The 24016-nt window shown below is 41.9% G+C and overlaps 1 protein-coding gene across 9 annotated transcripts in view; it reads right to left on the bottom strand.

Annotated features, from left to right (window-relative positions):
• Positions 1-24016, bottom strand: part of KIF21A (kinesin family member 21A) — a 99302-nt gene that overhangs the window by 41411 nt on the left and 33875 nt on the right. For 5 of the 9 annotated variants that reach the window (XM_081929119.1, XM_081929123.1, XM_081929121.1 and 2 more), the window contains exons 4-12: positions 23596-23745; positions 22605-22739; positions 19977-20144; positions 18242-18357; positions 14414-14609; positions 12742-12931; positions 11008-11071; positions 8705-8908; positions 3340-3378 (exon numbers count right to left, since the gene is read on the bottom strand). In XM_081929119.1, the coding sequence (XP_081785245.1) occupies positions 3340-3378; positions 8705-8908; positions 11008-11071; positions 12742-12931; positions 14414-14609; positions 18242-18357; positions 19977-20144; positions 22605-22739; positions 23596-23745 (1262 nt within the window). The remainder of the gene's footprint in view (positions 1-3339; positions 3379-8704; positions 8909-11007; positions 11072-12741; positions 12932-14413; positions 14610-18241; positions 18358-19976; positions 20145-22604; positions 22740-23595; positions 23746-24016) is intronic. The other 4 variants (XM_081929125.1, XM_081929122.1, XM_081929126.1 and 1 more) reach the window with 1 other exon arrangement.

Consider the following 24016-nt stretch of genomic DNA (forward strand, 5'->3'; position numbering starts at 1 on the left):
CTGTTACTGTTACTGTTGCGTTCTAGTGGAGCTCTATGCAAGCAGGCTGGCAGAACAGTTCAGTTCTGTTCTGGCCTGTGAATAAACAAGAGCTGTTTGAAGAATCGCTGTGTCGTCTGATATGTTCACCCACAACTTAACAAGAACTGTGGCCATTGAGCAGTATTTAAATACTGAAAACAAAGAAGAAGAAGAAAAGAAGAAGAAGAAGAAGAAGAAGAAGAAGAAGAAGAAGAAGAAGAAGATTCATCCAGACATATATAATGTTATTTTTTATCTATCTTGAGTCTTCAGGAGTGGGTGAAAATAAATGTAAATAAATAACATCTAACACATTACAATTTTTTGTCAGACTTCTCTAATGCGATAGGGTAGTAAAGAGGAAATAACTGTAAAGCACAGCTAAAAATGTGATCAGCAAACAACAGAGGTCATAAAACAAAGGGCAAAGAAGATGCAAATAAGCCACTGGTGCTGGTACAGGACGAGAAACACGTCTACAACATTTAGCAAGCTCATGTATTCAATGGAGAAAAACAAACAGATAGAACAAGGTCACCTGCCAATCAAATGCTAAACCTAAGCACTGAGCCTTTCTTGGTCTCAGCTGAAAGCCACCCTTACTTAATACCTTCTTTCCCAATGTGACTATTTCTAGTGGCACAAGAGGAAGAGGGGCAAGTGTCTTTTTAAAAAGTGACACTAGCTGCATGGAGCTCCCGTACGCAGTTTTTTCCAGGCAATTTCCATGGAGCCCATCTGTGCTAAAAGGCAAGTGAGATGCTTTGCTGCCACAGCTGTTATCCTTTAGATTCCCAGACCTAAACAGATGAATGGGTGGCTTATAGCCTTTTCTTCTCCCATTCACATGCTTCCTATGTTCTCCCCTCTACGGTGTATTAATAATTCACACAGTCATCTTGGTCCGCCCGCTTCTTGGTATGTTAAGATCGTCCTTGCAGTTCTTTGAACTTGAATCAATGCTCTTGTAAAACGTGAGTTCACAACTGACTCACGCTCTATACTCAAGATCATTAATACTTTACAAGAAATCCCATGCCTAATGCATCCTGGGAACAGATTGGCATTCCAGGAAGCCCCAATCCCATAATGACTCCCTTCACTCCTGAAGCTAGATTGCAAAACTGATTCCAAAACTAGCTACAGTGGTGCCTCGCAAGACGAAAAGAATCCGTTCTGCGAGTCTCTTCGTCTAGCGGTTTTTTCGTCTTGCGAAGCAAGCCCATTGACGGATTAGTGCTATTAGCGCTATTAGCGGCTTAGCGGCTTAGCGGATAAGCGGCTTAGAAAAGGGGGGGAGGAGGAAAAAAACCCCCGCAGGAACTCGCAAGACATTTTCGTCTTGCGAAGCAAGCCCAAAGGAAATTCGTTTTGCAAAGCACCTCCAAAACGGAAAACTCTTTCGTCTAGCGAGTTTTCCGTCTTGCGAGGCATTCGTCTTGTGGGGCACCAGTGTATTCCTAAAGTACACACTGTGGCTAACCTAATCCTAACTCCACAATCCTGAATTCAATAGGACTTACTTCTCAGTAGGCATGGGTAAAGGTAAAGGGAGCCCTGACCGTTAGGTCCAGTCGCGGATGACTCTGGGGTTGCGGTGCTCATCTTGTTTTACTGGCCGAAGAGGCCGGCGTTTGTCCGCAGACAGCTTCCAGGTCATGTGGCCAGCATGACTAAGCCGCTTCTGGCGAACCAGAGCAGCGCACGGAAACACCGTTTACCTTCCCGCCAGAGTGGTACCTATCTACTTGCACTTTGATGTGCTTTCGAACTGCTAGGTTGGCAGAAGCAGGGACCGAGCAATGGGAGCTCACCCCGTCGCGGGGATTTGAACCGCCAACCTTCTGATCAGCAAGACCTAGGCTCAGTGGTTTAGACCACAGTGCCACCTTCATCCCATTAGTTAGTTTTGCACAATTGATGTGCTCGTCTGATTTCATCCTGGCTTGACAAACAGTTACTCCACCAATGACATCACCCTACTCATCCTTAAGATATTATTCCCCCAAAGCTTCTCAAATGTTTTTTTTTTTTTTTTTACATTTTGGACTGAAGGCCCTGGAATGTCTAGCAATCATCCTACCCTCTTACCCTATTCTTCATCTATTTCAAATTGAAAAATAGGGGAAATAATCTCTGAAGGCCACTGTTGGCAGTGGACAGATAAGATCAGGACAAAGGCCCATCAAGTCCGGAATCATGTCCACACAGCGACCAACCAGGACTTGAGTGGAACAGCCCTCTCCCCATCTGATATTCGGGGCGGGGGGAGCGGAATATAACACAGCCATCGCGGTCAGTAGCCACTGACAGCTAGGAAGCACAGACCTATGGAACACAGATTACAATTTTAGCAGAGCAGATTTTAAGGTTAGATTACCATTAACCTTTGCTTATGAACTTTTAAAAAAACAAAAACTAAAAACCTGCAGCATTTAGGCTTAAGAAAGAAGGTTTGGGTCTAGGTTTAGGAAAGAAGTGAAGTATTTCGGAAGATGTGCACTTTCTGCATTGCAGGGGGTTAGGCTAGAAATCAGGGTCCCTTCCAATTCTGATTCTACGTAGGTATAACAGGCAAAGTGCTATCCATGGGAATCCTCTCTCTTTGTTGGTAGTTTTATTAATTTTTTTAAATAAAAAAGTTATAGGCTATATCTTAATTGCGTTCATATTTCTTTTGCATCTTGATAAGTATTTATAATTATCAGTGGAATTATTAGTGCCACTCTGGACCTTAGCCAATCAGTGTCCTTGCCTTACATGATGCAGGAAGCTCTGCTTTGCCTTAAAGTAGATATGTAAAGGAAGTCTGGCATAACCCAATTCACTGAATCTGAGCCAGAATGAAAATTGTTTACAGTTCATGAAGTTAAAATAGTTATACTATTTTATATATATGCATATATGCATATGCTGTGGTTTACTGATCCACTTTTCAATTGAATTAGGCCGCTGTTAAGAAAATCGGTTGGATATAGAAACAATGACATTTGTCTCCAGATTATGCATTGATCTCAACAATGGGTATTTTGAAATGGGTTCTAGTTTACACCCAGCCCCTTTAAACTGCTCTGGTTAACTTTAAACCGAGGTATATGCATCAGTGTTTTATGTGCTAGCAGTGTGTGTGTGTGTGTGTGTGTGTGTGTGTGTGTCTATAACAGGGAGGGGAATTAGTCTTGCAATAAAAAATAAAAACCACAACCATGTGATTAAATTCTAGGGTTAGATCTATGTGGCATAGTTTGTGGTTTGTTTGTTTGTTTGCTTGTTTAAAAAAAATGACAGTTTAATTAAAAACCTCTGAAACATTCCAACCTTCTTTCTTCTTGACTGCTTTCCTCAAGTTTCTGCAGCCTTCAAAATCAGGAGGGTACAGTATTGGAAGGGCCAAGCCAATGAAGGACAAACCAGGCAGTGAAAAGCGAGAGCAACAAGAAGGTTAAGAAAAGATGACACATGAGCTTGTGGATTTCAAATGATTTTCTTTCTTTTTTTTCTTTTAAAAGGAAAAATACACTGTCAAAAGATCACAAGTTGTAAAAAGGCAATACATTCTTCACAAACGGGACCCTGCAACAAGATGTTGCAGCGCAGAGGCCTCCCTGTTCAGGACTCCATACGCTACATTCCATGCACCTTGTCCCCCACTGTTTTCCATCCCTCCGGAAACATTCATTCAGCATTCTGTGACCTAAACCTATTTTGTACTCCTGAAAACAATCGGGTTTTCCCAAGCCTGCTGCTAACTTTCTCTTGTCTGTGGGTGGAGGGAGAACTTAACAGCTTGGATATTGGATATAGAGGGAACGATAGCTGGAAAATTGGTAGAAAACAGAACAGATCCTGCATACAGGGAAGGTTTCCTGTGCAGGTCCCACTGAAATGGACATAAGCTGCACAGGAAGGCTTGCTAGGGGTGATGCATCTATCCATGCAATTTCAATAGGAGGAAACCATTTACTGTCAAACAAGCTGGCTCATTTGCTCCTATCACAATAGCCTCCTGAAGGCACACAATCAGCTTTAGTAGTGAAACTTTGTCCTTTAGCTGCGAGTTTTTTCAAAGTTCTTTGGAGGAACAGCAGACTAAATGACATACATATAGCTATTTTGTTTGGCGTTTTCCTTTGGGTTGTTTTTTTTTTTTTAAAAAAAGACAATTTTATCATATTTGGCGGGGGGTTATAAAGGTTTGTAAACTGGACATTTCCTTCTGCAGGAAAACTTAGTTAATGGACAGGTTACACTGTTTCAGTTTTAGGAAGTGCTGTCTTTATACCATAATATGAGAATGGATGACTACCCAGCTGAAAAAAAATTGAGCCCTAAGATTTTGAAACATACACACTTTAAAACTTACTCCACTGTGCATTCTGAACCCCCCCCCAACTCTTTACATCGTTGTAATGCAGAGATAAGTTTTTTAGAATTCAAAATATGACCATTAGTGCTTGTTAGAAAAATGAAAAACACATCTCAGAAGAAATGAAAAGGTGAAATTTTTATGCATTAGATGTAGGCATCCTAGCAGTGGAGATCTATGTGCATGATTAAGGTTGAGACTGCTGAAATCTTAATATGGGACTGAAATTATAGACCAACTTGAAATTGAGAATATAATGGAATATGCAATAGCGAATGATAACAATGCGCAATTTTTTAATACCTTAGCTGAGAAAGATATAGGTATTTTGGAAGAATCTTCCAAAACTCATTAAGCTCTAAACATTTACAGTATCATTTGAACTTGCAGTGTAAAAAACCTCTTATTTCTGGCTAAATATTTTTAAAAGCAGGTTGCTAAAACTCTTTCCGAGCACAATTCAAAGTGTTGGTGCTGACCTTTAAAGCCCTAAATGGCCTCAGTCCAGTATACCTTAAGGAGCATCTCCACCCCCATCGTTCTGCCTGAGGTCTAGCTTCGAAGGCCTTCTGGCGGTTCCCTCACTGCAAGAAGCGAAGCTACAGGGAACCAGGCAGAGGGCCTTCTCAGTGGTGGTGCCCGCCCTGTGGACACCCTCCCACCAGATGTCAAAGGAAAAAACAACTACCAGACTTTCAGGAGACATCTGAAGGCAGCCCTGTTTAGGGAAGCTTTTAATATCTGAAGGACTACTGTATTTTAATATTTTGTTGGAACCCACCCAGAGTGGCTGGGGAAACCCAGCCAGATGGGCAGGGTATAAATAATAACTTATTATTATTTCCATTGCTCTCTAGACAAATTTTACCATGATTTTGAGAAACTAAGACAAACAACCTTAGGAAAAAGAAGAGTACAAATACTGCAGAAATGCATGTCCAGACGACAGCAAGCGTAGGCGACCTTTTCAATCTCACCTATCAATCACATGACACCATTATGACTGGCAGCTGGGTGTTGGGAACTGCAGCACAAGTGGCGATGCCAGTTCTACGCTCATCACTTTTAAGAAGTGCCAAGTGTATGACTAGCAACGCACTTCCTTCTCCCCACTTCCTGCCCATCAGCATTCTGTAGACCACTTCTGTAGACCACAATTGGGACACAGCCAAACTGAGGTTTTCACCCCCCCACTAACTGTTTTGGCTGTGAGCGCCTGTTCCCTGCTGAATGACAGGTGGCTATGGTTTGAAGGAAATGGCCTCATAGGCCAAATGAGACTCTCTGGCAGTCCAAGATTGGCCTGAAGGCTAGATGTTCTCCACTCCAAACCATTAGGGAAGTAAATTGGTTTTCCTCTGCATTGCAAACCTTTCCTTTCACGCCACCCCAGCCTTGTGCTTTTGTGGTTTGTCTGTCCACCTCTTTTTCTCTGACCACTGGATTTTTTTGAAAGCAGCCTTGTTAAAGTCCAGAGTGCACGCCCGACTACACTCCATTTTCCCTTGCTTCTGTATAATGAAACTCAAGAAAACATGAACACTTGCACCCAAGGTTCCCTGTACTTTCACTTTGCCAATCAGTTACTCCCTGTTAGTGAGAACCAGGTCCAAGACAGATAACCCCCCTTGCTGCTTCTTCCACCTTCTGGGAAATGAAATTGTGAGCGAGGCAACTGAGAAATTTGTTGGACCTTACATTCTTGGCAGAGTTCCAACAGATATCAGGGTAGTTAAAGTCTCCCACGAGTACTTCAGAACCCAGCACCACAACATGTTTTAGGAACATAGTGTTTGTGGTGAACAAGAGGCCTTTTCAGATCATGCAAATCTTATTACTGGGGAAAAAACTGATAAGTTTCCAAGGGCACCTATGTTTCTTCAAGGGGAAGCCTGAAACTGCAGCCATACATCAAAGTTCAGCGATGAGGTGGCAGGCACAACGATTTTGCTCTGTATCTCAGAGACACGGTCACAATACTAAAATACAAAACTGGGCTACATGTAAATTGTGCTTTTCTGACACAGCTTCCTAGTTCAGTTATCCTTATGCACTTATGCAGAGCTGTCAAGTCTTGTGAACTTGCCCTGAGAATTAGATTTAATTCAAAACTAACAAAGTCTATCTTTCCTCAGTTACCATTATAAGGGGGAGGGGGAAATTAAAGACACTGAGGATTTTCAATCAAAAGTTGATAATGATTATGAATTAGATGAAAAGCAGGTTTAAATGGCTCATCTTCTGTCATGTAAAACTATGTCATTCAAATGAAGCTCTGGGGTTTAGATCTGTTTCCAGGCTACAGAAGAAAATGGCCAAGACACATAGAGAGACTAATGACCCAGTTTAGGATACCTTCTAGATACAGTGGTGCCTCGCTAGACGAAAAGAATCTGTTCCGCGATTCTCTTCGTCTAGCGGTTTTTTCGTCTTGCGAAGCAAGCGCATTGACAGCTTAGCGGATTAGCGCTACAGCTGTCTAGCGGCTTCTAGCGATCAGCTGTTAAGCGGCTTATCAGCAGAACAGCTGATAAGCAGCTTAGCGGCTTAGGAAAAGGGTGGAAAAAGCGGAAAAAACCCACGGGGGGATGCAAGATTTTTTCCTCTTGCGAAGCAACCCCATAGGGAAATTCGTTTTGCGAAGCGCTTCCAAAATGGAAAACCCTTTCGTCTAGCGGGTTTTCCGTCTTGCGAGGCGTTCGTCTTGCGGGGCACCACTGTATAATCACCATATTTGAGAGAAGACCTCTCAATAAGGTCTTCATCTTAGGTTGCTACTTCCACAGCAACCGGCTGTTATATTTTATATTTAGCCAACAAAAAACCCAGCCAGTTAGCAAGCAGTATACACTCATAATCAAACAGAAAATGAATGTATTTGCTCTGATGTATTTGTTTCACTGTAAGTTTGTTACACATAGATAAGACACAATGTAAGTGTCATTAAATAGGAAATGAAGGACAACTGTCTATCTGTAGGGAAACTGCTTATAGTTACTGGTTCCTTGTTTTACTTATTAACACAGCCTAAAATAATCTGGTGGTTGATGGAAGATTTGGGAGGATTAGAAGTTAAGGGGGGAAATCAAAGGGAGTATGGAAATGCAGTGGTGTTGCAAGTCAGGCATAGGCTGGGTATGAAGAAAGAAAAACAAGGCATTTTAACAATAACCAATGTAAATCTCATTGGCTGCTATATGTGTCGTTCAAATTAAGCAACTCCACTATACCTAATAGAACTTTTATTTTTAACTGGAGCTTCCAAAACATTCATAGCTCAGTTTTCTCTACCAAGTAAGAATATGTACATATGTACATACTGAGCTCGTTCACATGCAACACTAAACCATGATTTGGCACTACATGCACAAAATAGAATGAGCCTGACAAAAGCTTCAGGTTTGCACATACTTAGTTTCCCTTCAAAGAATCCTAGCTTACTGTAATGTATGAACAAAAGGTTGTTGTTTAAAATGAACTCTGCTTAGTTTAACAAACCAGTTTCACAACCCATAGTCTGATGTTATCTTGTTTAGATGTTAACCAGGGTTTGCTTCAAACCATCGTGGGTTTGTACATAAAAAGGTAAAGGAACCCCCTGACCATTAGGTCCAGTCGTGACCGACTCTGGGGTTGCGGCGCTCATCTCGCTTTATTGGCCGAGGGAGCAGGCGTACAACTTCCGGATCATGTGGCCAACATGACTAAGTCACTTCTGACGAACCAGAGCAGCACACGGAAACGGCATTTACCTTCCTGCCGGAGTGATACCTATTTATCTACTTGCACTTTGATGTGCTTTTGAACTGCTAGGTTGGCAGGAGCTGGGACGGAGGAACGGGAGCTCACCCCATCACGGGGATTCGAACCACTGACCTTCTGATCGGCAAGTCCTAGGCTCTGTGGTTTAACCCACAGCGCCACCCGCGTCAATGTTTAGACGTTAACCAGGGTTTGCTTCAAACCATCGAGGGTTTGTACATAACATGCCAGAATTCTTTGAAGTGAAGCTAAACACTAGAAAAGTCATTCTCCCAGCTGCATGGGAGAAGAAGGGGAGATGAGAGCAAACAAGCCCAACGCTATGCTCAGACTCATTTTAGCTTGCGTATGTAGTGTTAACCAAGGTTCAACATTACATGCAAACCAGGCCATAGCTGCAGACTGTAGAGCTGAAGACTTGGCTAACTGTGTGCAGGATTTATGTGGCAGTTATTGCAGTCAAGTGCCCAAAGGGGGACTTTTCTTTATCTCACAATTAACTGTTCCCTGGTTAAAACAGACAGCATTCTTTGCAAACGTAGTTTTAAATGGTACCTCTTTTTCTTCTTCTTTTCTTTTTTCTTCAGTTTTTCCAAGTCTTTTTTCGCTAAGTCAATAATCTCAATTGTCTCTTTATCAGAGGGAAGCATCGAAGCAGAAAACGCAGAGGGGCCACCAAAGTACGTTGACCTCGTTGAGGCTCTCGACAAGTTGCGCCGAAGGTTTTCATTCACTGCCTCACTTTCCAGTAGTTTTGCCCTGGGCACAGAAAATTGTAGAAATGAAAGCAGAAACGGAAAATATCAGTATACATTTTTGTTAAATATGTTTCTAAAAGAATATTCAAGGTTCTAGCCAACTGCTTCATACAAACATTTTAAAAATAAAAATAAAGATACAGTGGTACCTCGGGTTAAGTACTTAATTTGTTCCGGAGGTCCGTTCTTAATCTGAAACTGTTCTTAACCTGAAGCACCACTTTAGCTAATGGGGCCTCCCACTGCAGCCGTGCCACCAAAGCACAATTTCTGTTCTCATCCTGAAGCAAAGTTCTTAACCCAAGGTACTATTTCTGGGTTAGTGGAGTCTGTAACCTGAAGTGTATGTAACCTGAAGCATATGTAACCTGAGGTACCACTATACTAAAATGGGTTCCTGGGGTGCCATATGTAAGCAATATTATATTAGAATCATAGAATCATAGAGTTGGAAGAGACCACAAGGGCCATCGAGTCCAACCCCCTGCCAAGCAGGAAACACCATCAGAGCACTCCTGACATATGGTTGTCAAGCCTCTGCTTAAAGACCTCCAAAGAAGGAGACTCCACCACACTCCTTGGCAGCAAATTCCACTGTCGAACAGCTCTTACTGTCAGGAAGTTCTTCCTAACATTTAGGTGGAATCTTCTTTCTTGTAGTTTGGATCCATTGCTCCGTGTCTGCCTCTCTGGAGCAGCAGAAAACAACCTTTCTCCCTCCTCTATGTGACATCCTTTGATATATTTGAACATGGCTATCATATCACCCCTTAACCTCCTCTTCTCCAGGCTAAACATGCCCAGCTCCCTTAGCCGTTCCTCATAAGGCATCGTTTCCAGGCCTTTGACCATTTTGGTTGCCCTCCTCTGGACACGTTCCAGTTTGTCAGTGTCCTTCTTGAACTGTGGTGCCCAGAACTGGACACAGTACTCCAGGTGAGGTCTGACCAGAGCAGAATACAGTGGCACTATTACTTCCCTTGATCTAGATGCTATACTCCTATTGATGCAGCCCAGAATTGCATTGGCTTTTTTAGCTGCCGCGTCACACTGTTGGCTCATATTAATGCCAGATGTTTTCACAAGTGATGTTTAAGCACCTTGTACCAATGTACTTTCTTGCTAATGTATTACAGCAGCAGCAACACAACCTTATGACTAATAAGCTTATTTCATGGAATCATAGAATTGTAGAGTTGGAAGGGACCACAAGTATCATCTAATCCAATCCAGTCCAATCCATTGCAATGCAGAAATCTTTTGCCCAATGTGGGGCTCCAACATACAACCCTGAGATTAAGAGTCTCATGCTCTGCCAACAGCTTTCGTTAGATTCACAGAGTGGGCAATAAGAGGATACATTTACAGGTGCATGTGATCTGGTTCAGATATAATGCTCAAGTATGGTTCTCAGTCCTAGCTGAAGGCTACTGAAACAAGCCAATGTCATAAATCTTGATTTGAAATTTTCTCAGTTCAGTAAACCAATAGTCAACTAACCACAGTTTGTCTAGGTTTGAACTCAGCGCTAACTGTGGTTAGCTAAAAATGGAATCAAAAGCTTCTATCCTTCTCCTTGAGGCCATACTAAATGAGGGAAGGGGACGTATGAGCACATAAGCAACTACATTCACAGACTGCTAAATCATGGTCTAACATTTCCAAGCAAGGTCACACACTCACTAGCAGTAAGAATAAGGCAAAAAACAAACAAACAAAAAGGTGGGGTCCTTTGATGTGTCCCATTCTGATACCAAACACAGATTAACCAAAGATCCGGTGGAAAATGCTCACATAGCTACGTGAATGCACTTTAATGCAGCTCAAATACAGGAACTGATAATGTTCCGTTCTAATTATACTTTCTAGAAAGTCAGCTATTTAATTATTGGAAAACTGCTGTTCAGGGTCATTAGAAATAACCTTGGCATGAAGAACAATGCTTTTTAGAGCCATGGTGTGTGCTGAACCACTAACAAGAGTCCTACCACGTTACACATATAGACACTACATTTTAACCACATAGACTGGTAGAGCTACGCATAGATTCTACATTCTAGGGGGAAAACGCAATCACAAAAGATGTCAAATGAATAATACCTGAGATCCTCAATTTCTTTGATGTAGTTATGAATCATGTTGCTGATTTCTTCATTACCTTCTCCTTTAAAAAGACAACAACCAATATTAGTGTTTATTAGAATGGCAGATAGACACAAAATGTTGTTATTAGGATTGCATGGGGACCCGCATTTAATATTCAGAAGGGGAAATTAAATCTCCAAAGGCAGTTTGGCAAGGGAGGGCTGGCCCACCCATGAGGCAAGGTGAGATGATGCCTCAGGTGGCACAAACCGCAGGGGCAGCAGAACCAGCTTCCAAGGAATGCATTGTCTGCTGTTTCCGTTGCTGCACTCTCCCCTTGTGCCTGATGTAGATCTTCACTCCCAAAATGTATTGGGCCAGCCCTGTGCCAAGGGGTTCACAGGAAATATGGATTTATGTAGACAAATTAGTGGTAAGTTACAGGGAACCAGGCAGAGGGCCTTCTTGGTAGTGGTGCCCACTACGCCCTCCCATCAGATGTCAAAGAAATAAACAACTATCTGACGTTTAGAAGACATCTGAAGGCAGCCCTGTTTAAGGAAGTTTTTAATGACCGATGTTTAAATGTATTTTTAACCTTCTGTTGGAAGCCACACAGAGTGGCTGGGGAAACGCAGCCAGATGGGTAGGGTAGAAATAATAAATTATGATTAACATTATTACTGAATGTGTACAAGAAAGGATTAGTTCGCAGAATGTATAGGGGGGAACAGTTCAGGTTTACTCAAATTATCTATTTTTGGGAATGGGCAGAATGTAGATAGGGATCCACTGAGGATCTCTGGGCAATTTGCAGGAGATTGGAAAGGGTTTCCAATTCTCTCTTGATTAACATTAGCAACAAACAAAGCAACATTTTACATTTAAATTAGGCTGCTGAAATGAAAACTTTTGTGTGAGGTTTTTTTTTTTGTTTACTTGTTTATACCATTTATATGCCAAAACAGCTTCTAAGCAGTTTGCAGCTATAAAATCAATTATTATTTTTTTTGTGTGTGTGTAAAATATATAATGAAATACCGGCATACGTATGTTTTGCTCTTAGTTCAATTCTGGTAGTGAAAATAAATTTCATAGTTCAAATTGTGCTCAGGCATGCCCTGTTCTTTAATTGTAGCTGCATTTTTTTGCACCTAGTTTTAGTTGACAAACCTTTAGGTAAAGGTAAAGGGACCCCTGACCATTAGGTCCAGTCGTGACCGACTCTGGGGTTGCGGCGCTCATCTCGCTTTATTGGCCGAGGGAGCCAGCGTACAGCTTCCAGGTCATGTGGCCAGCATGACTAAGTTGCTTTCTGGTGAACCAGAACAGTGCACGAAAACGCCGTCTATCTTCCCACCAGAGTGGTACCTATTTATCTACTTGCACTTTGATGTGCTTTCGAACTGCTAGGTGGGCAGGAGCCGGGACCGAGCAATGGGAGCTCACCCCGTCGCGTCGATTCAAACCACTGACCTTCTGATTGGCAAGTCCTAGTCTCTGTGGTTTAACCCACAGTGCCACCCACGTCCCTTGACAAACCTTTGGGTTCCAGTAAAACACACACACACACACACACCAACCTAGTAGATCTCATAAACCTGAAGTCTGCACTCCCTCTGCCTCTGTGCATTACTAACTTGAGGAAGCCCCTATACTTGTGAAACAAGGAAGTGAACAATGGCCAAGAGCCTTTGTAGACAGAGTATGAGACATACAACATTTTTCAGTGAGAGGAGTACACAGTACCTGCTCTGGCCAGGACCTGGTTGGCCTGATCACTCACAAGCTGTGTGATTCGGGCTCTCAGTGCATCAATAGTCTCTTGCATTGCCTTTATCCTGACTCGGAGGTTGTTGTTTTCTGTTTGCAGCATGGCATTTTCATGAAACATGTCATTAACGCTTTCCATACCTTCCTCATCAATAATCCTTTTGCCCTAACAGATGATGAAGACAAATTACACATTGTTAATGGATCTAAGTAAAATGACTTGATGGCTAGAGCAGGGTGAAAGAGAAACCTATTAGTGGAAGGATTTGTGTTTGTGCCCTCCATCCCCAATTCTGCTACAGAGGTTGGGGAACCACTGGAACATATTTAGAAGGAAGTGGGGGAAGGAGAGAGTGAGCTCTGCTGCACAAAAGTGAATCCTTACACTTATTAAAGCACTACATCAGATACAAGTCCTGGATTTTAGCATTTCTGAGCAGAAATGAGTCAAGATTTGGGGCGCTGTGAGAAGGTCTCCAATAAGTTTATCAGCAAGCAGGGTTTAGTATAAACTGTTGCTACTCTGGTCCTTAATTCTGGCCAGGTTACATAAAATCTACCCAGAAGTTCACTGGTTTCAAATGTGCCACAAATGCACATACAGTGGTACCTCTGGTTACGAACTTAATTCATTCCGGAGGTCCATTCTTAACCTGAAACTGTTCTTAACCTGAGGTACCACTTTAGCTAATGGAGCCTCCCACTGCCACCACTCAGCTGCTGCACGGTTTCTGTTCTCATCCTGAGGTAAAGTTCTTTACCCGAGGTACTACTTCCGGGTTAGCGGAATCTGTAACCCGAAGTGTTTGTAACCTGAGGTACCACTGTATATTACATATGTGGTGGGAGTGCCAGATCATTTATGACAGGCACGGCCAAACTTGGCCCTCCAGATGTTTTGGGACTACAACTCCCATCATCCCTAGCCAACAGGACCAGTTGTCAGGGATGATGGGAATTGTAGTCCCAAAACATCTGGAGGGCCGAGTTTGGCTATGCCTGATTTATGATTTTCGGAGACAAAATATTTGCATAATATTTGCATAATATGTATCTGAAGAAGTGTGCATGCACACGAAAGCTCATACCAAGAACTAACTTAGTTGGTCTTTAAGGTGCTACTGGAAGGAATTTTTTCTGTTTTGACTATGGCAGACCAACACGGCTACCTATCTGTAACTGCATAATAACAGCAACAGCAGGATTCCCTCTCTCCCCTGTGTTGTTCTTATTTCACGGGCTTGCGAAGCAAATCCCTGCAAACCTGATATTTTTAATCAGGTTTTTGCCAACAGCAGAAAGGACAGTGTGGACCCGCAGTTGGAAAGAGTCACAAGATCTGTCTGTTAGGAAATGGCTACTTAAATGTCTGGAGCTAGCAGAAACTGATAGGAATTAGCTTATCTTACAGGAAACATTGGAGTTTCCAGAATGTAAACTAAACTTTGCTGATGGCAGCAAAGTACCCACTTGTCCCACTCTGAAGCATATGGGGTTTTTTTTAATTAAAAAAAAAATCAATTATATGAGGAACACATGCCTCTCTTTACTATGGAGGGAGGGGGACAAGAGGAACAAACCTGGACATGCAAAATGGTTTAATGTAGCAGCCAAGGACTACTGAGGAAAACATTATAATGAGTATTACCGTTTTATACTCCATGAGTTCCATCTGGAGCCGCGTGATCTCGCTCCGCAGAGCATTAATCTGCTGGCTAGCCCTGTCCTGATTAACCATCACCTTGTTCTTGATATTTCGTGCCCGGTTGGCATACTTCAAAGTGTTCAAGGTTTCCATGAAATCTCTATCTGAGGGGCTTACGCAGGCGATCATGACGGTTTGGCTGCAGGTTAAAAACAGTCCATGTTTTATCAACGGAAGCAAAAAAGCAAGGGCAGCACTGTGTGCCACTGCTACATATAAAAAAAAAGATGATGAATGCACTAACATGCTTCATCAGAGCTTTAAAACCAAGCAAAACTGTTTTTATTGTTCCCAACCAAAGGTATGTGAAATGTATCCAGAAATTATTTGCACCTTACTAATAATCCGGGGGGGGGGGGAGTTCTTCCTAAATGAATAAATAAATGAAAGTTACAGCTCGCAGCATTTTAACAAGGCACAATGGTGAACACAGCTGCACAAAACAAAACAAAAATCACGAGTGTATCAGCTGATGAATTTCATCTCGGGCAGAAGACCAAAACTGACCTATTTTTGTTTCTTTATAGAAGCTGCTGGAAGTACAGCTGTATCTTGTAACACTACTCTGAAGGCCTGCGCACTTATTTGATTCTATCAAAATATTTTAAACACAGGCATATCTGCAAGATCTCCAAGCAATGAAGTGAATATACCGTATTTTTCGCTCTATAAGACGCACCAGACCACAAGACGCACCTAGTTTTTGGAGGAGGAAAACAAACAAAAAAATATTCTGAATCTCAGAAGCCAGAACAGCAAGAGGGATCGCTGTGCAGTGAAAGCAGCAATCCCTCTTGCTGTTCTGGCTTCTGGGATAGCTGCGCAGCCTGCATTCGCTCCATAAGACGCACACACATTTCCCCTTACTTTTTAGGAGGGAAAAAGTGAATCTTATAAAGAAAAAAATATGGTACTTAGCAAAGCACCATATGGGCAGCAGTAGGTTAACTCTTAGAACCTTAACTGGGCTGAGAACAAAACACAAGCATAATATTATGTCGTTTTGTACATAATCCGAAGTGATGACTATTAAAATTCTCTCTGATTTTAGTAGCCTTAGTGGCCTTCTGGCGGTTCCCTCATTGCGAGAAGTGAGGCTACAGGGAACCAGATAGAGGGCCTTCTCGGTAGTGGCGCCCGCCCTGTGGAACGCCCTCCCATCAGATGTCAAAGAGATAAAGAATTACCTGACATTCAGAAAACATCTTAAGGCAGCCCTGTTCAGGGAAGTTTTTAATATGTAATGCTGTACTGTTTTTAACACTGATTGGGAGCCGCCCAGAGTGGCTGGGGAAACTCAGCCAGATGGGCGGGGTATAAATAATAAATTTTTTATTATTATTATTATTATTATTATTATTATTATTATTATTATTATAGCAGATTACAAAGCATCCAAATGAAAGTGCATAATTATGTGTGGAAATGCCACCTTGTGGAATTAGTCACCAATACGTTCCCACAGGATCTTTTGCTTGTTCTAGTCCCCCTGCCGCCCCCCACCTGCTATTATGGCTCTCTGATTTTTATTTTTTGCTTACACTGCAATTCATTTTGTCCCTATCACTGAATAGTAAGTTGTGACCTTTCCCAACATCCTCCACCCTCCTCTCCAGCAAAAATATACTATAGCTTAACTAAGGAATGAATGAAAATTGTTACCCATCTGTATTATTACACACACCATGAATTTGTCTTATTGCAAGATACAATCTCTGAAACAGAGACTGCCTTCTTGCCTTTATTTTAAATATTTTCACTCTGCATTTATACTTTAAAAAATAATAATCAAATAGGCTACCATAACGTCAATGCTTATTTGTATTCTGAATACAGTAGTATGTCTGAGGGTTATTTTAGATTAGGCTTCTTTGCAGGGTATACCAATAGAATGTGGTCAATATTCAGCAGATTTAGATGCACGAATAAGGTTTAGCACAGCAATGTACTTATTTTCATTTCCGCCGAAGGCACTTGCACTGCTGAACTGAACAGCCATCTTTCAAAAGCCGCTTGTTCTTTCAGTGGCTACAGTGGAAAAATATGAAATCAGAAGCATGTGCATAGTTTCACTTCACTGGAGCCATTGGGTTGGAGCCAAAGATTGAACAGGCAGGAGGCTGCTTGCACAATCAGTGGTGTGTAGTGATAGTGGGGACCTGTTAATATTTCTGCAGCAGGGCGTCTTGTCTGCAAATCTGTGAGTGACCCAATGAGCATGAATGGGGAGCTTTTAAGCCACTATATGCTCCAAAACTGAGCAATTAAGAACGGTGAAAACACAAGGGAGCTTCAGTTTCAAGATAATGGTTTGCAAGTTCTGTTACGTCCAATGGAACCCAATGGAAAACACAACTTAAGTAACTCTGAAAGAAGATACTACAAATCATTTGCCCATGTATGTGCACAGAAAACAGCAGATCTAGCTGAAAGGCAACACACAGATCAACACTGAATGTTGCAATGCATCCCTAATTGTTATTACTGCACAACTGTAAGATTATTGTACAGTATCAGAAGAGGCATGGCTGTGTAGGGGCATGGCTGCATCAACAGAAGTCTAGTGTCCCTATTAAGGGAAGTGAAGAGCCCTGCTCTATTCTGCCTTGGTCAGACCACACCTGGATTACTATGTCCAGTTCAGGGCACCACAATTTAAGAAGACCATTGACAAGCTGGAATGTGTGCAGAGGAGGGCAACCAAGATGGTAAAGAATCTGGATGTTGCAGGAGGATGTAATGGGAGGATGGGATCAAAATTAAGGAAAAAAGTATACAGTAGGTATTCCCACAGGAGAATCCCAGTGCTATCGCTGTGGCAAAGCTTAAGGTAAAGGTCTAGTCGTGACCGACTCTGGGGTTGCAGCGCTCATCTCACTTTACTGGCCGAGGGAACCGGCGTACAGCTTCCGGCTCATGTGGCCAGCATGACTAAGCCTCTTCTGGTGAACCAGAGCAGCTCACGGAAATGCCGTTTACCTTCCCGCAGGAGTGGTACCTATTTATCTACTTGCATTTTGATGTGCTTCCGAACTGCTAGGTGGGCAGGAGCAGGAACCGAGCAATTGGAGCTCACCCCGTTGCGGGGATTCGAACAGCCGACCTTATGATTGGCAAGTCCTAGGCTCTGTGGTTTAACCCACAGCGCCACCCGAGTCCCGTGGCAAAGCTTACTAACTCTTTAATAAACTGGCCGAGTTGAGGATTCTCAACTGCACATTTTTTCATTAAGTTGCAAGAGTGTTAGAGTTCTACTACAGCACAGCAAATTCAAGGAAACTCTTGACTTCTAAATGGCCTTGTTTTTGAAGCCTTTACTGGAAAACCACTCCCTTAAGCTTTCATCCAAATGAGGCTTAACTGCATTACTGTCTCTCTAAAAGGGTTCAGAGTAAGTATTCCTATTAAACAGATCATTTACTTGTGCTCTACATTAGTTTGTTTTCCCTTGTGAGTTTTTTTTCAGTCCATGCTACTGGATTTTAAAAGGGGTAAGTGGTAATTTCCTCTTTTATTTATGGGGCTGCATCATTCTCCAGGCAACCCAGAGCTAAAAGATGAATTGTGCTACCGTGTTTTCACTGTTGAGGAAGAAAAACCAATTCTATTAATTCAGCTCAGCTATACGAAAGAGAGAGATAGAGAGAGCCAGTGTGGTTCTTATTTTATTGTATTCTAATACACTTTAGTTCCATCAATAGCAAATTAATCAAAGTTCTTGTGACATCTCTTTCAAACATGGTTTTAAATTAAAAAAAAGAAAGATTGTACCTGTTTCCTCCAAGAGAGTCTTGCAACAGTCGTGTTAATTTTGAATCTCTGTACGGTACGTGAGTGACCCTCTTGCTCTTATCTCCCAGTGCACTTATTACGTTGCCCAACGCCAACTATAAAATATGCAACATTTGTTTTAATAGAATTCTGCCCCCAAAAAACAGCACCACCCAAAAACACACATAAGTATTGACAGAATCAGCAGCATTGCGCAGAGTCAGAAAATGTGAGGGAGTGAACAGTACAATCAGCAGAACTATACTTTGTCCTTTTCCACTGCGGTAGGTTTCACTGTCAAAGACGCAAGCCACTGTTCTATTTTAGAAATGAGTTGCCCGTTTAGTCACAAGACCTGATGCAAGGGAAACTGCCAGGAAAGCTTCACACAGTTCTCTCCTGCAAATGGAACGGTCCATCTTTGCATCCCAGGCAAGGTAATTGTGTACAGAACTTTTTTCCCCAGTATAGCTTTGGCTCGGGAATATCTTTCAGGCTTAGTTTTGTATAACAAAAACGCAGCAACAACACTCCCCCCCCCCAAAAAAAACCCAAGTATAATTTAATATCAACATTTTTTCCTCCAGTGTCAGACAGTGTAATGTCGTTAGCTCCAATAGCAAGTCAAAGTCAACGTTTATGGCAATGCAGTGTTTATAGCCACTATATTGCAGTACAGCTATTATACCGTAGGGAAGCAATTGCTGTTTCATCAACTATTTCAGTTATAGGGACATGACAGCTGGGCTAAACTGCAACAACTAAATGAAGACTCCCGTGGTACATTTAAAGAGCAGTTCGTTTGTAATGGCATGGTGGTAGAATGCAAACTGTGGGACAAACATTAAAAAGTGGGACAAACATTAAAAACTAGCCACAGTTGGCTAGTTACATTCCCCACATAGCTTTGAAATAATTGGCAAGAATGTGATCCAAGCGCTGCAATACTTGGTCCTGTGCATTAAGTATATTTCTGCCTCAGGGATTCTTCTAAGGTTTTAGTATTGGCTTATGAGGCCATAAACAACTGGGGGAGGCCCTGTAAAACATGGCATGGCTTGCAGACATCTATCTCACTGTGGTACAGAGAAGGAATTTCTCCACGCTGGTGCCTACTGTGTTGAATTTGCTCCCTTTGGAAGACAGGTTGGCACAAACTCCGGGGCTCTTCCATTAAAAATGTACCTATTTTACCTGGGTATTTCCTGACCATTAATATCAGTTCCTGGCATTTCTGCCTACTGTAAATGATATTGCTATTTTAACTCCTGTTTTGCCATTATGGATTTTATTGTTGTATTCCAATAATAATAATAATTTATTTGTATCCAGCCCATCCGGCTGGTTTCCCCAGCCACTCTGGGTGGCTTCCAACAAAGATTAAAAATACATTAAAATGTCACACATCAAAAACTTCCCTAAACAGGGCTGCCTTCAGATGTCTTCTAAAAGTCAGATAGTTGTTTATTTCCTTGACATCTGATGGGAGGGTGTTCCACAGGACAGGTGCCGAGAAGGCCCTCTGCCTGGTTCCCTGTAACTTGGCTTCTCGCAGTGAGGGAACCGCCAGAAGGCCCTCAGCGCTGGACCTCAGTGTCCAGGCAGAACGATGGGGATGGAGACGCTCCTTCTTACTGCCTGGTGAACTGCCTTGGTATTTCTTATGTAATGAAAGGTGGTATGTAATGATTTTAGGAAATGAGGAGGATCAAAATGCTGTCAAGGTAGTACTTACTAGTCCGCAATTGATGGAAATGCCTTCTTTTGCTCTCTCCCCAGTAGCCCCTGTGCGCTTCAATCGTTCGGACCCTGCCAAATCCACAAAATGAAACTTAGCAGTAAGGGTTTCAAACTCATTTAGCTGAGATGACTCCGATATCATTCTGTTATCTGTCATGTTGTCCTGTGGTGAAGAAAGAAGACCGGTGAGGCTGCTAAGAGAGTGACGTGTTTTTAAAGACCAACAAACTGCCTCTCCCTATTTAAGCCAAGCTCCCAGCAACGCAGGGCAAAAAGAGAGGAAAACTAGAACAGCAAACGTCGGCCCATTAAAATCCTCTTTAGGAAAGCAAGTTTTAGAAATCTCTGCAGAAGAAGAGACAGTGAAAAGAATACAACTGCCTCCATGCTTTCGACCTGCTCCCAGAGAATTACAGACGGCATTCACTAGATGATAAACTAGAATAAAGAAGCTATTATCCTCATTAACCGGAGTCCTAAGCTAGAGCCATATCTTAAGCTGAAGGTTTACATTAAAAATATTTTTTACAGTTTGCACATGTGACCCACTCTTGCCTCTGGGTAAATAAGGTTTTGCATTGTTTCAAAAAGCTATAATGTCTATTGGATCTGAAGCGACAGTGGGACTCTTCCAAACCACTTTCAACTCTTAAAATCCATCCTTAGGAAAAAGAGACCCTGTAATATATCCAGCTACCAGTAGAGGGGGGAAATGTGAGTTGTTCATTAATGTTTCAGAAGAGAAGGATTAAACTTCAGGCAATAAAAGTATAACCTCTTAAACCACTTCTCCATAACAATTAATAGGTTTCAGAATCTACAATCTTGCCACTGACAATGAAATTTTTAGCAAACATTTGTTATTAGCATGAATTATTTTTCTTTAAGTGAAAGGAGTTTTGTACAGAACTCAAGAGGATAAATGACAAAAATATAAATCAGCCTGACATCTGTCGTCATAAGCACACTACAGTTTTCACGTAGCTGAAACGTTTCCAGTATATAAACAAAAGTGCTTGAGAAAAATATGTTCATAATGGCAAAGAGCTTTCTTTCTTTTCTGTTAACTCAGCAGAAAGCAAGTCAAAGGCTTTCCGCTCCTGTGACCAGCCCATTTTCATTTTAAATGCATACTTTCTATTTTAAAGCCAATTAAAACCAAGGTTCACATCTTCAAACATATGCCTACATGCATGGATGGATAATATATTTTGGAAGCGAAGCAAAATCCTTCTAATAAGCATACTTCGTATGTTTTCAAATCAAATTAAATCGCTTTTAAAAAGGAAGCTGAAACACTGAAGGACTGATACTGCTCATGGTCACAATGTTTGTAATTTAAAACAAAAACGTTCTGTACTTGCCTATTCTTAACATAACACTTTATAATATAGTATTTAGAACCTTTAGAACTCCTATAAAGACACCAAACACATCAAGGACAAGGGCCCAATTATTTCTTAGTGCACTAAGCTTTAGGCTATGAAAGTTTTAAGTGTAACTATACTTTCCTTACAGAGATATCCCCCACAGCTTATGCAAACACACACAACTTTAAATGCACACCACCACTTTCACCCAACAAAACAAAACTCTAATCCCACAATATTTGGGAATTTAACTGTCAAATATTTGAGTTATTTAGACCCAAGACCTACAGAGCAGGATGGTTGAGGCCTGTAGCAACCGAGGCAGATCTGTTGCTATGGGAACAGGTGGACATCTCAATCAATTTGATTTTAAGTGTAAGTTATTTAAATATTATAAATGGAAGGATGGCAACGCTGTTTCAATGTAGGTGGACCTTTGAATTACTTAGGCCTCGTATCTTACTACTGCAACACTGCTGTTTCTTTCTTGTACCACCAGAATCCTTGAGAGGCTGTGGGCTATATGGAAAGAGCCAATATGGCATACAAAATACAATATTGCATCTCCAGGAGAGCCAGTGTGGTGTGGTGATTATGAGCAGTAGACTCGTAATCTGGTGAACCGGGTTCGCGTCTCCGCTCCTCCACATGCAGCTGATAGGTGGGCCAGTCACACTTCTTTGAAGTCTCTCAGCCTCACCCACCTCAGAGTGTTTGTTATGGGGGAGGAAGGGAAAGGAGAATGTTAGCCGCTTTGTGAGTGATAAAGAGGGATATCAAATCCAAATCCAAACTCTTCTTCCATACGAAAAGGGCAATGGTGGCATGAGCCACCATTCTAAGAAGAAGAAGACGAGTTTGGATTTGATATCCCGCTTTATCACTACCCTAAGGAATCTCAAAGCGGCTAACAATCTCCTTTCCCTTCCTCCCCCACAACAAACACTGTGAGGTGAGTGGGGCTGAGAGACTTCAGAGAAGTGTGACTAGCCCAAGGTCACCCAGCAGCTGCATGTGGAGGAGCGGAGACACGAACCCGGTTCACCAGATTATGAGTCTACCGCTCCGAACCACTACACCACACTGGCTGTAACATCACACTGCAACAATTCCCACACCAAGCAGTATAACTTAAGAAGGTGGACCAAGAAAATCAGTTCCGGCTATTTTTCTAATACAAGATATTCCTCCTGGGTACACACACACTGCAGTGTTATTGATTTTTTTCAAGACAAAAATAGCATAATACATACCGCATCAATTGGAGGGCAAACTCTCGTTTGACACAAGTGGACAGTGAAGATGGCATGTGAACGTGAGCTCTGAACATTCATCTGAGTGCTGGCAGTGGTTCGAGATAAAGCCCCCAGCTTCAAACATTGCATCATCTGCACAAAAAGGATATATGGCTGAAATTAAACCTACACACATACACATACACTGGTCTTGAAAGATCTACATTGGCTCCCAGTACATTTCCGAGCACAAGTCCAAGTGTTGGTGCTGACCTTTAAAGCCCTAAACAGCCTCGGTCCAGTATACCTGAAGGAGCGTCTCCACCCCCATCTTACAAATCAAAGATAGCAGCAATTGTGCCTGCCTTTTATCTCTTTCACTTATGCGTGCGGGGGCCTAGAATGTAACCCCCATGTAAGTAGGGAGTCACCTGTACTGTATTACTAAGCCTATTCTTGGGCAAGGGTCAATGTGGTGTAGCAGTTAGACTGAAACTATAAACAGGGAGCTCCAAGTTCAGCCAGTGATCTTGCACTAACCCCTGTTTCTCAGCCTAACCTATCACTCAGGGTTGCTGCAAGGATAGTGTTAAGTTTTGGGTGAACATATCAGACGACACAGCGATTCTTCAAACAGCTCTTGTTTATTCACAGGCCAGAACAGAACAGAACTGAACTGAAGGGTTCAGTCAGCCTGCTTATATAGAGCTCCAGTACAACGTAACTGTAACAATTTTCTAAAACTATCCAATCACTGAACGTCACTTTCAATCCCTTATTTGCATAACTATCTACAGTATCCCCCTGCTGGCCCAGGGTGAGGACTTCAGTACATAACAGATAGTGAAGAGGGAGGGCGAAATCATACCTGCTGTCTTGGGCTCCTGAGTGGAAAGGAAGAATATCTATATCTGTATTTATATTGAAAAATAGATACACACACACACAGAGTAGTATGTTCTTTTACAAAAGCTATTCTCAATATTTTCATTGAGAATAAAAATATTACCTCAGATTCTGAATTTACAGTCCGTGTTGTGACCCCCACCGTGTATATCCCACCCGCTGAATCTTCGTGGATTTTTATGTTTGATTTTTTGTTCTTTGAATCCATGTCACGCGTTGTGTCGAAGAGATCAAGGACTTCTTCATTGTAAAGCTAATTTGAAAGAAAAAAGAGGCCAACATCAGCAAGGAAAATATAATTAACACAAAATTCAAGATGTACTGTGGTTTGACCAAAATAATTAAGATACAGTTTTCCCTATCATGGCTGCTGGGTATAGTCATTCTCCAGAAACATGACTGGCCAACAATGGCAAAGCTTGCTAATGGAATTACAGAAAATAGTTCAGGACATTGTGAGCAGGGAAAGTATATGCTATGTTACAGCAGGTTGAGCAGTACTTAGAAAATGACACAGGCTTATA

The sequence above is a fragment of the Podarcis melisellensis genome (assembly GCF_964234715.1).
Source record: "Podarcis melisellensis genome assembly, chromosome: 10".
Classification (NCBI taxonomy): domain Eukaryota; kingdom Metazoa; phylum Chordata; class Lepidosauria; order Squamata; family Lacertidae; genus Podarcis; species Podarcis melisellensis.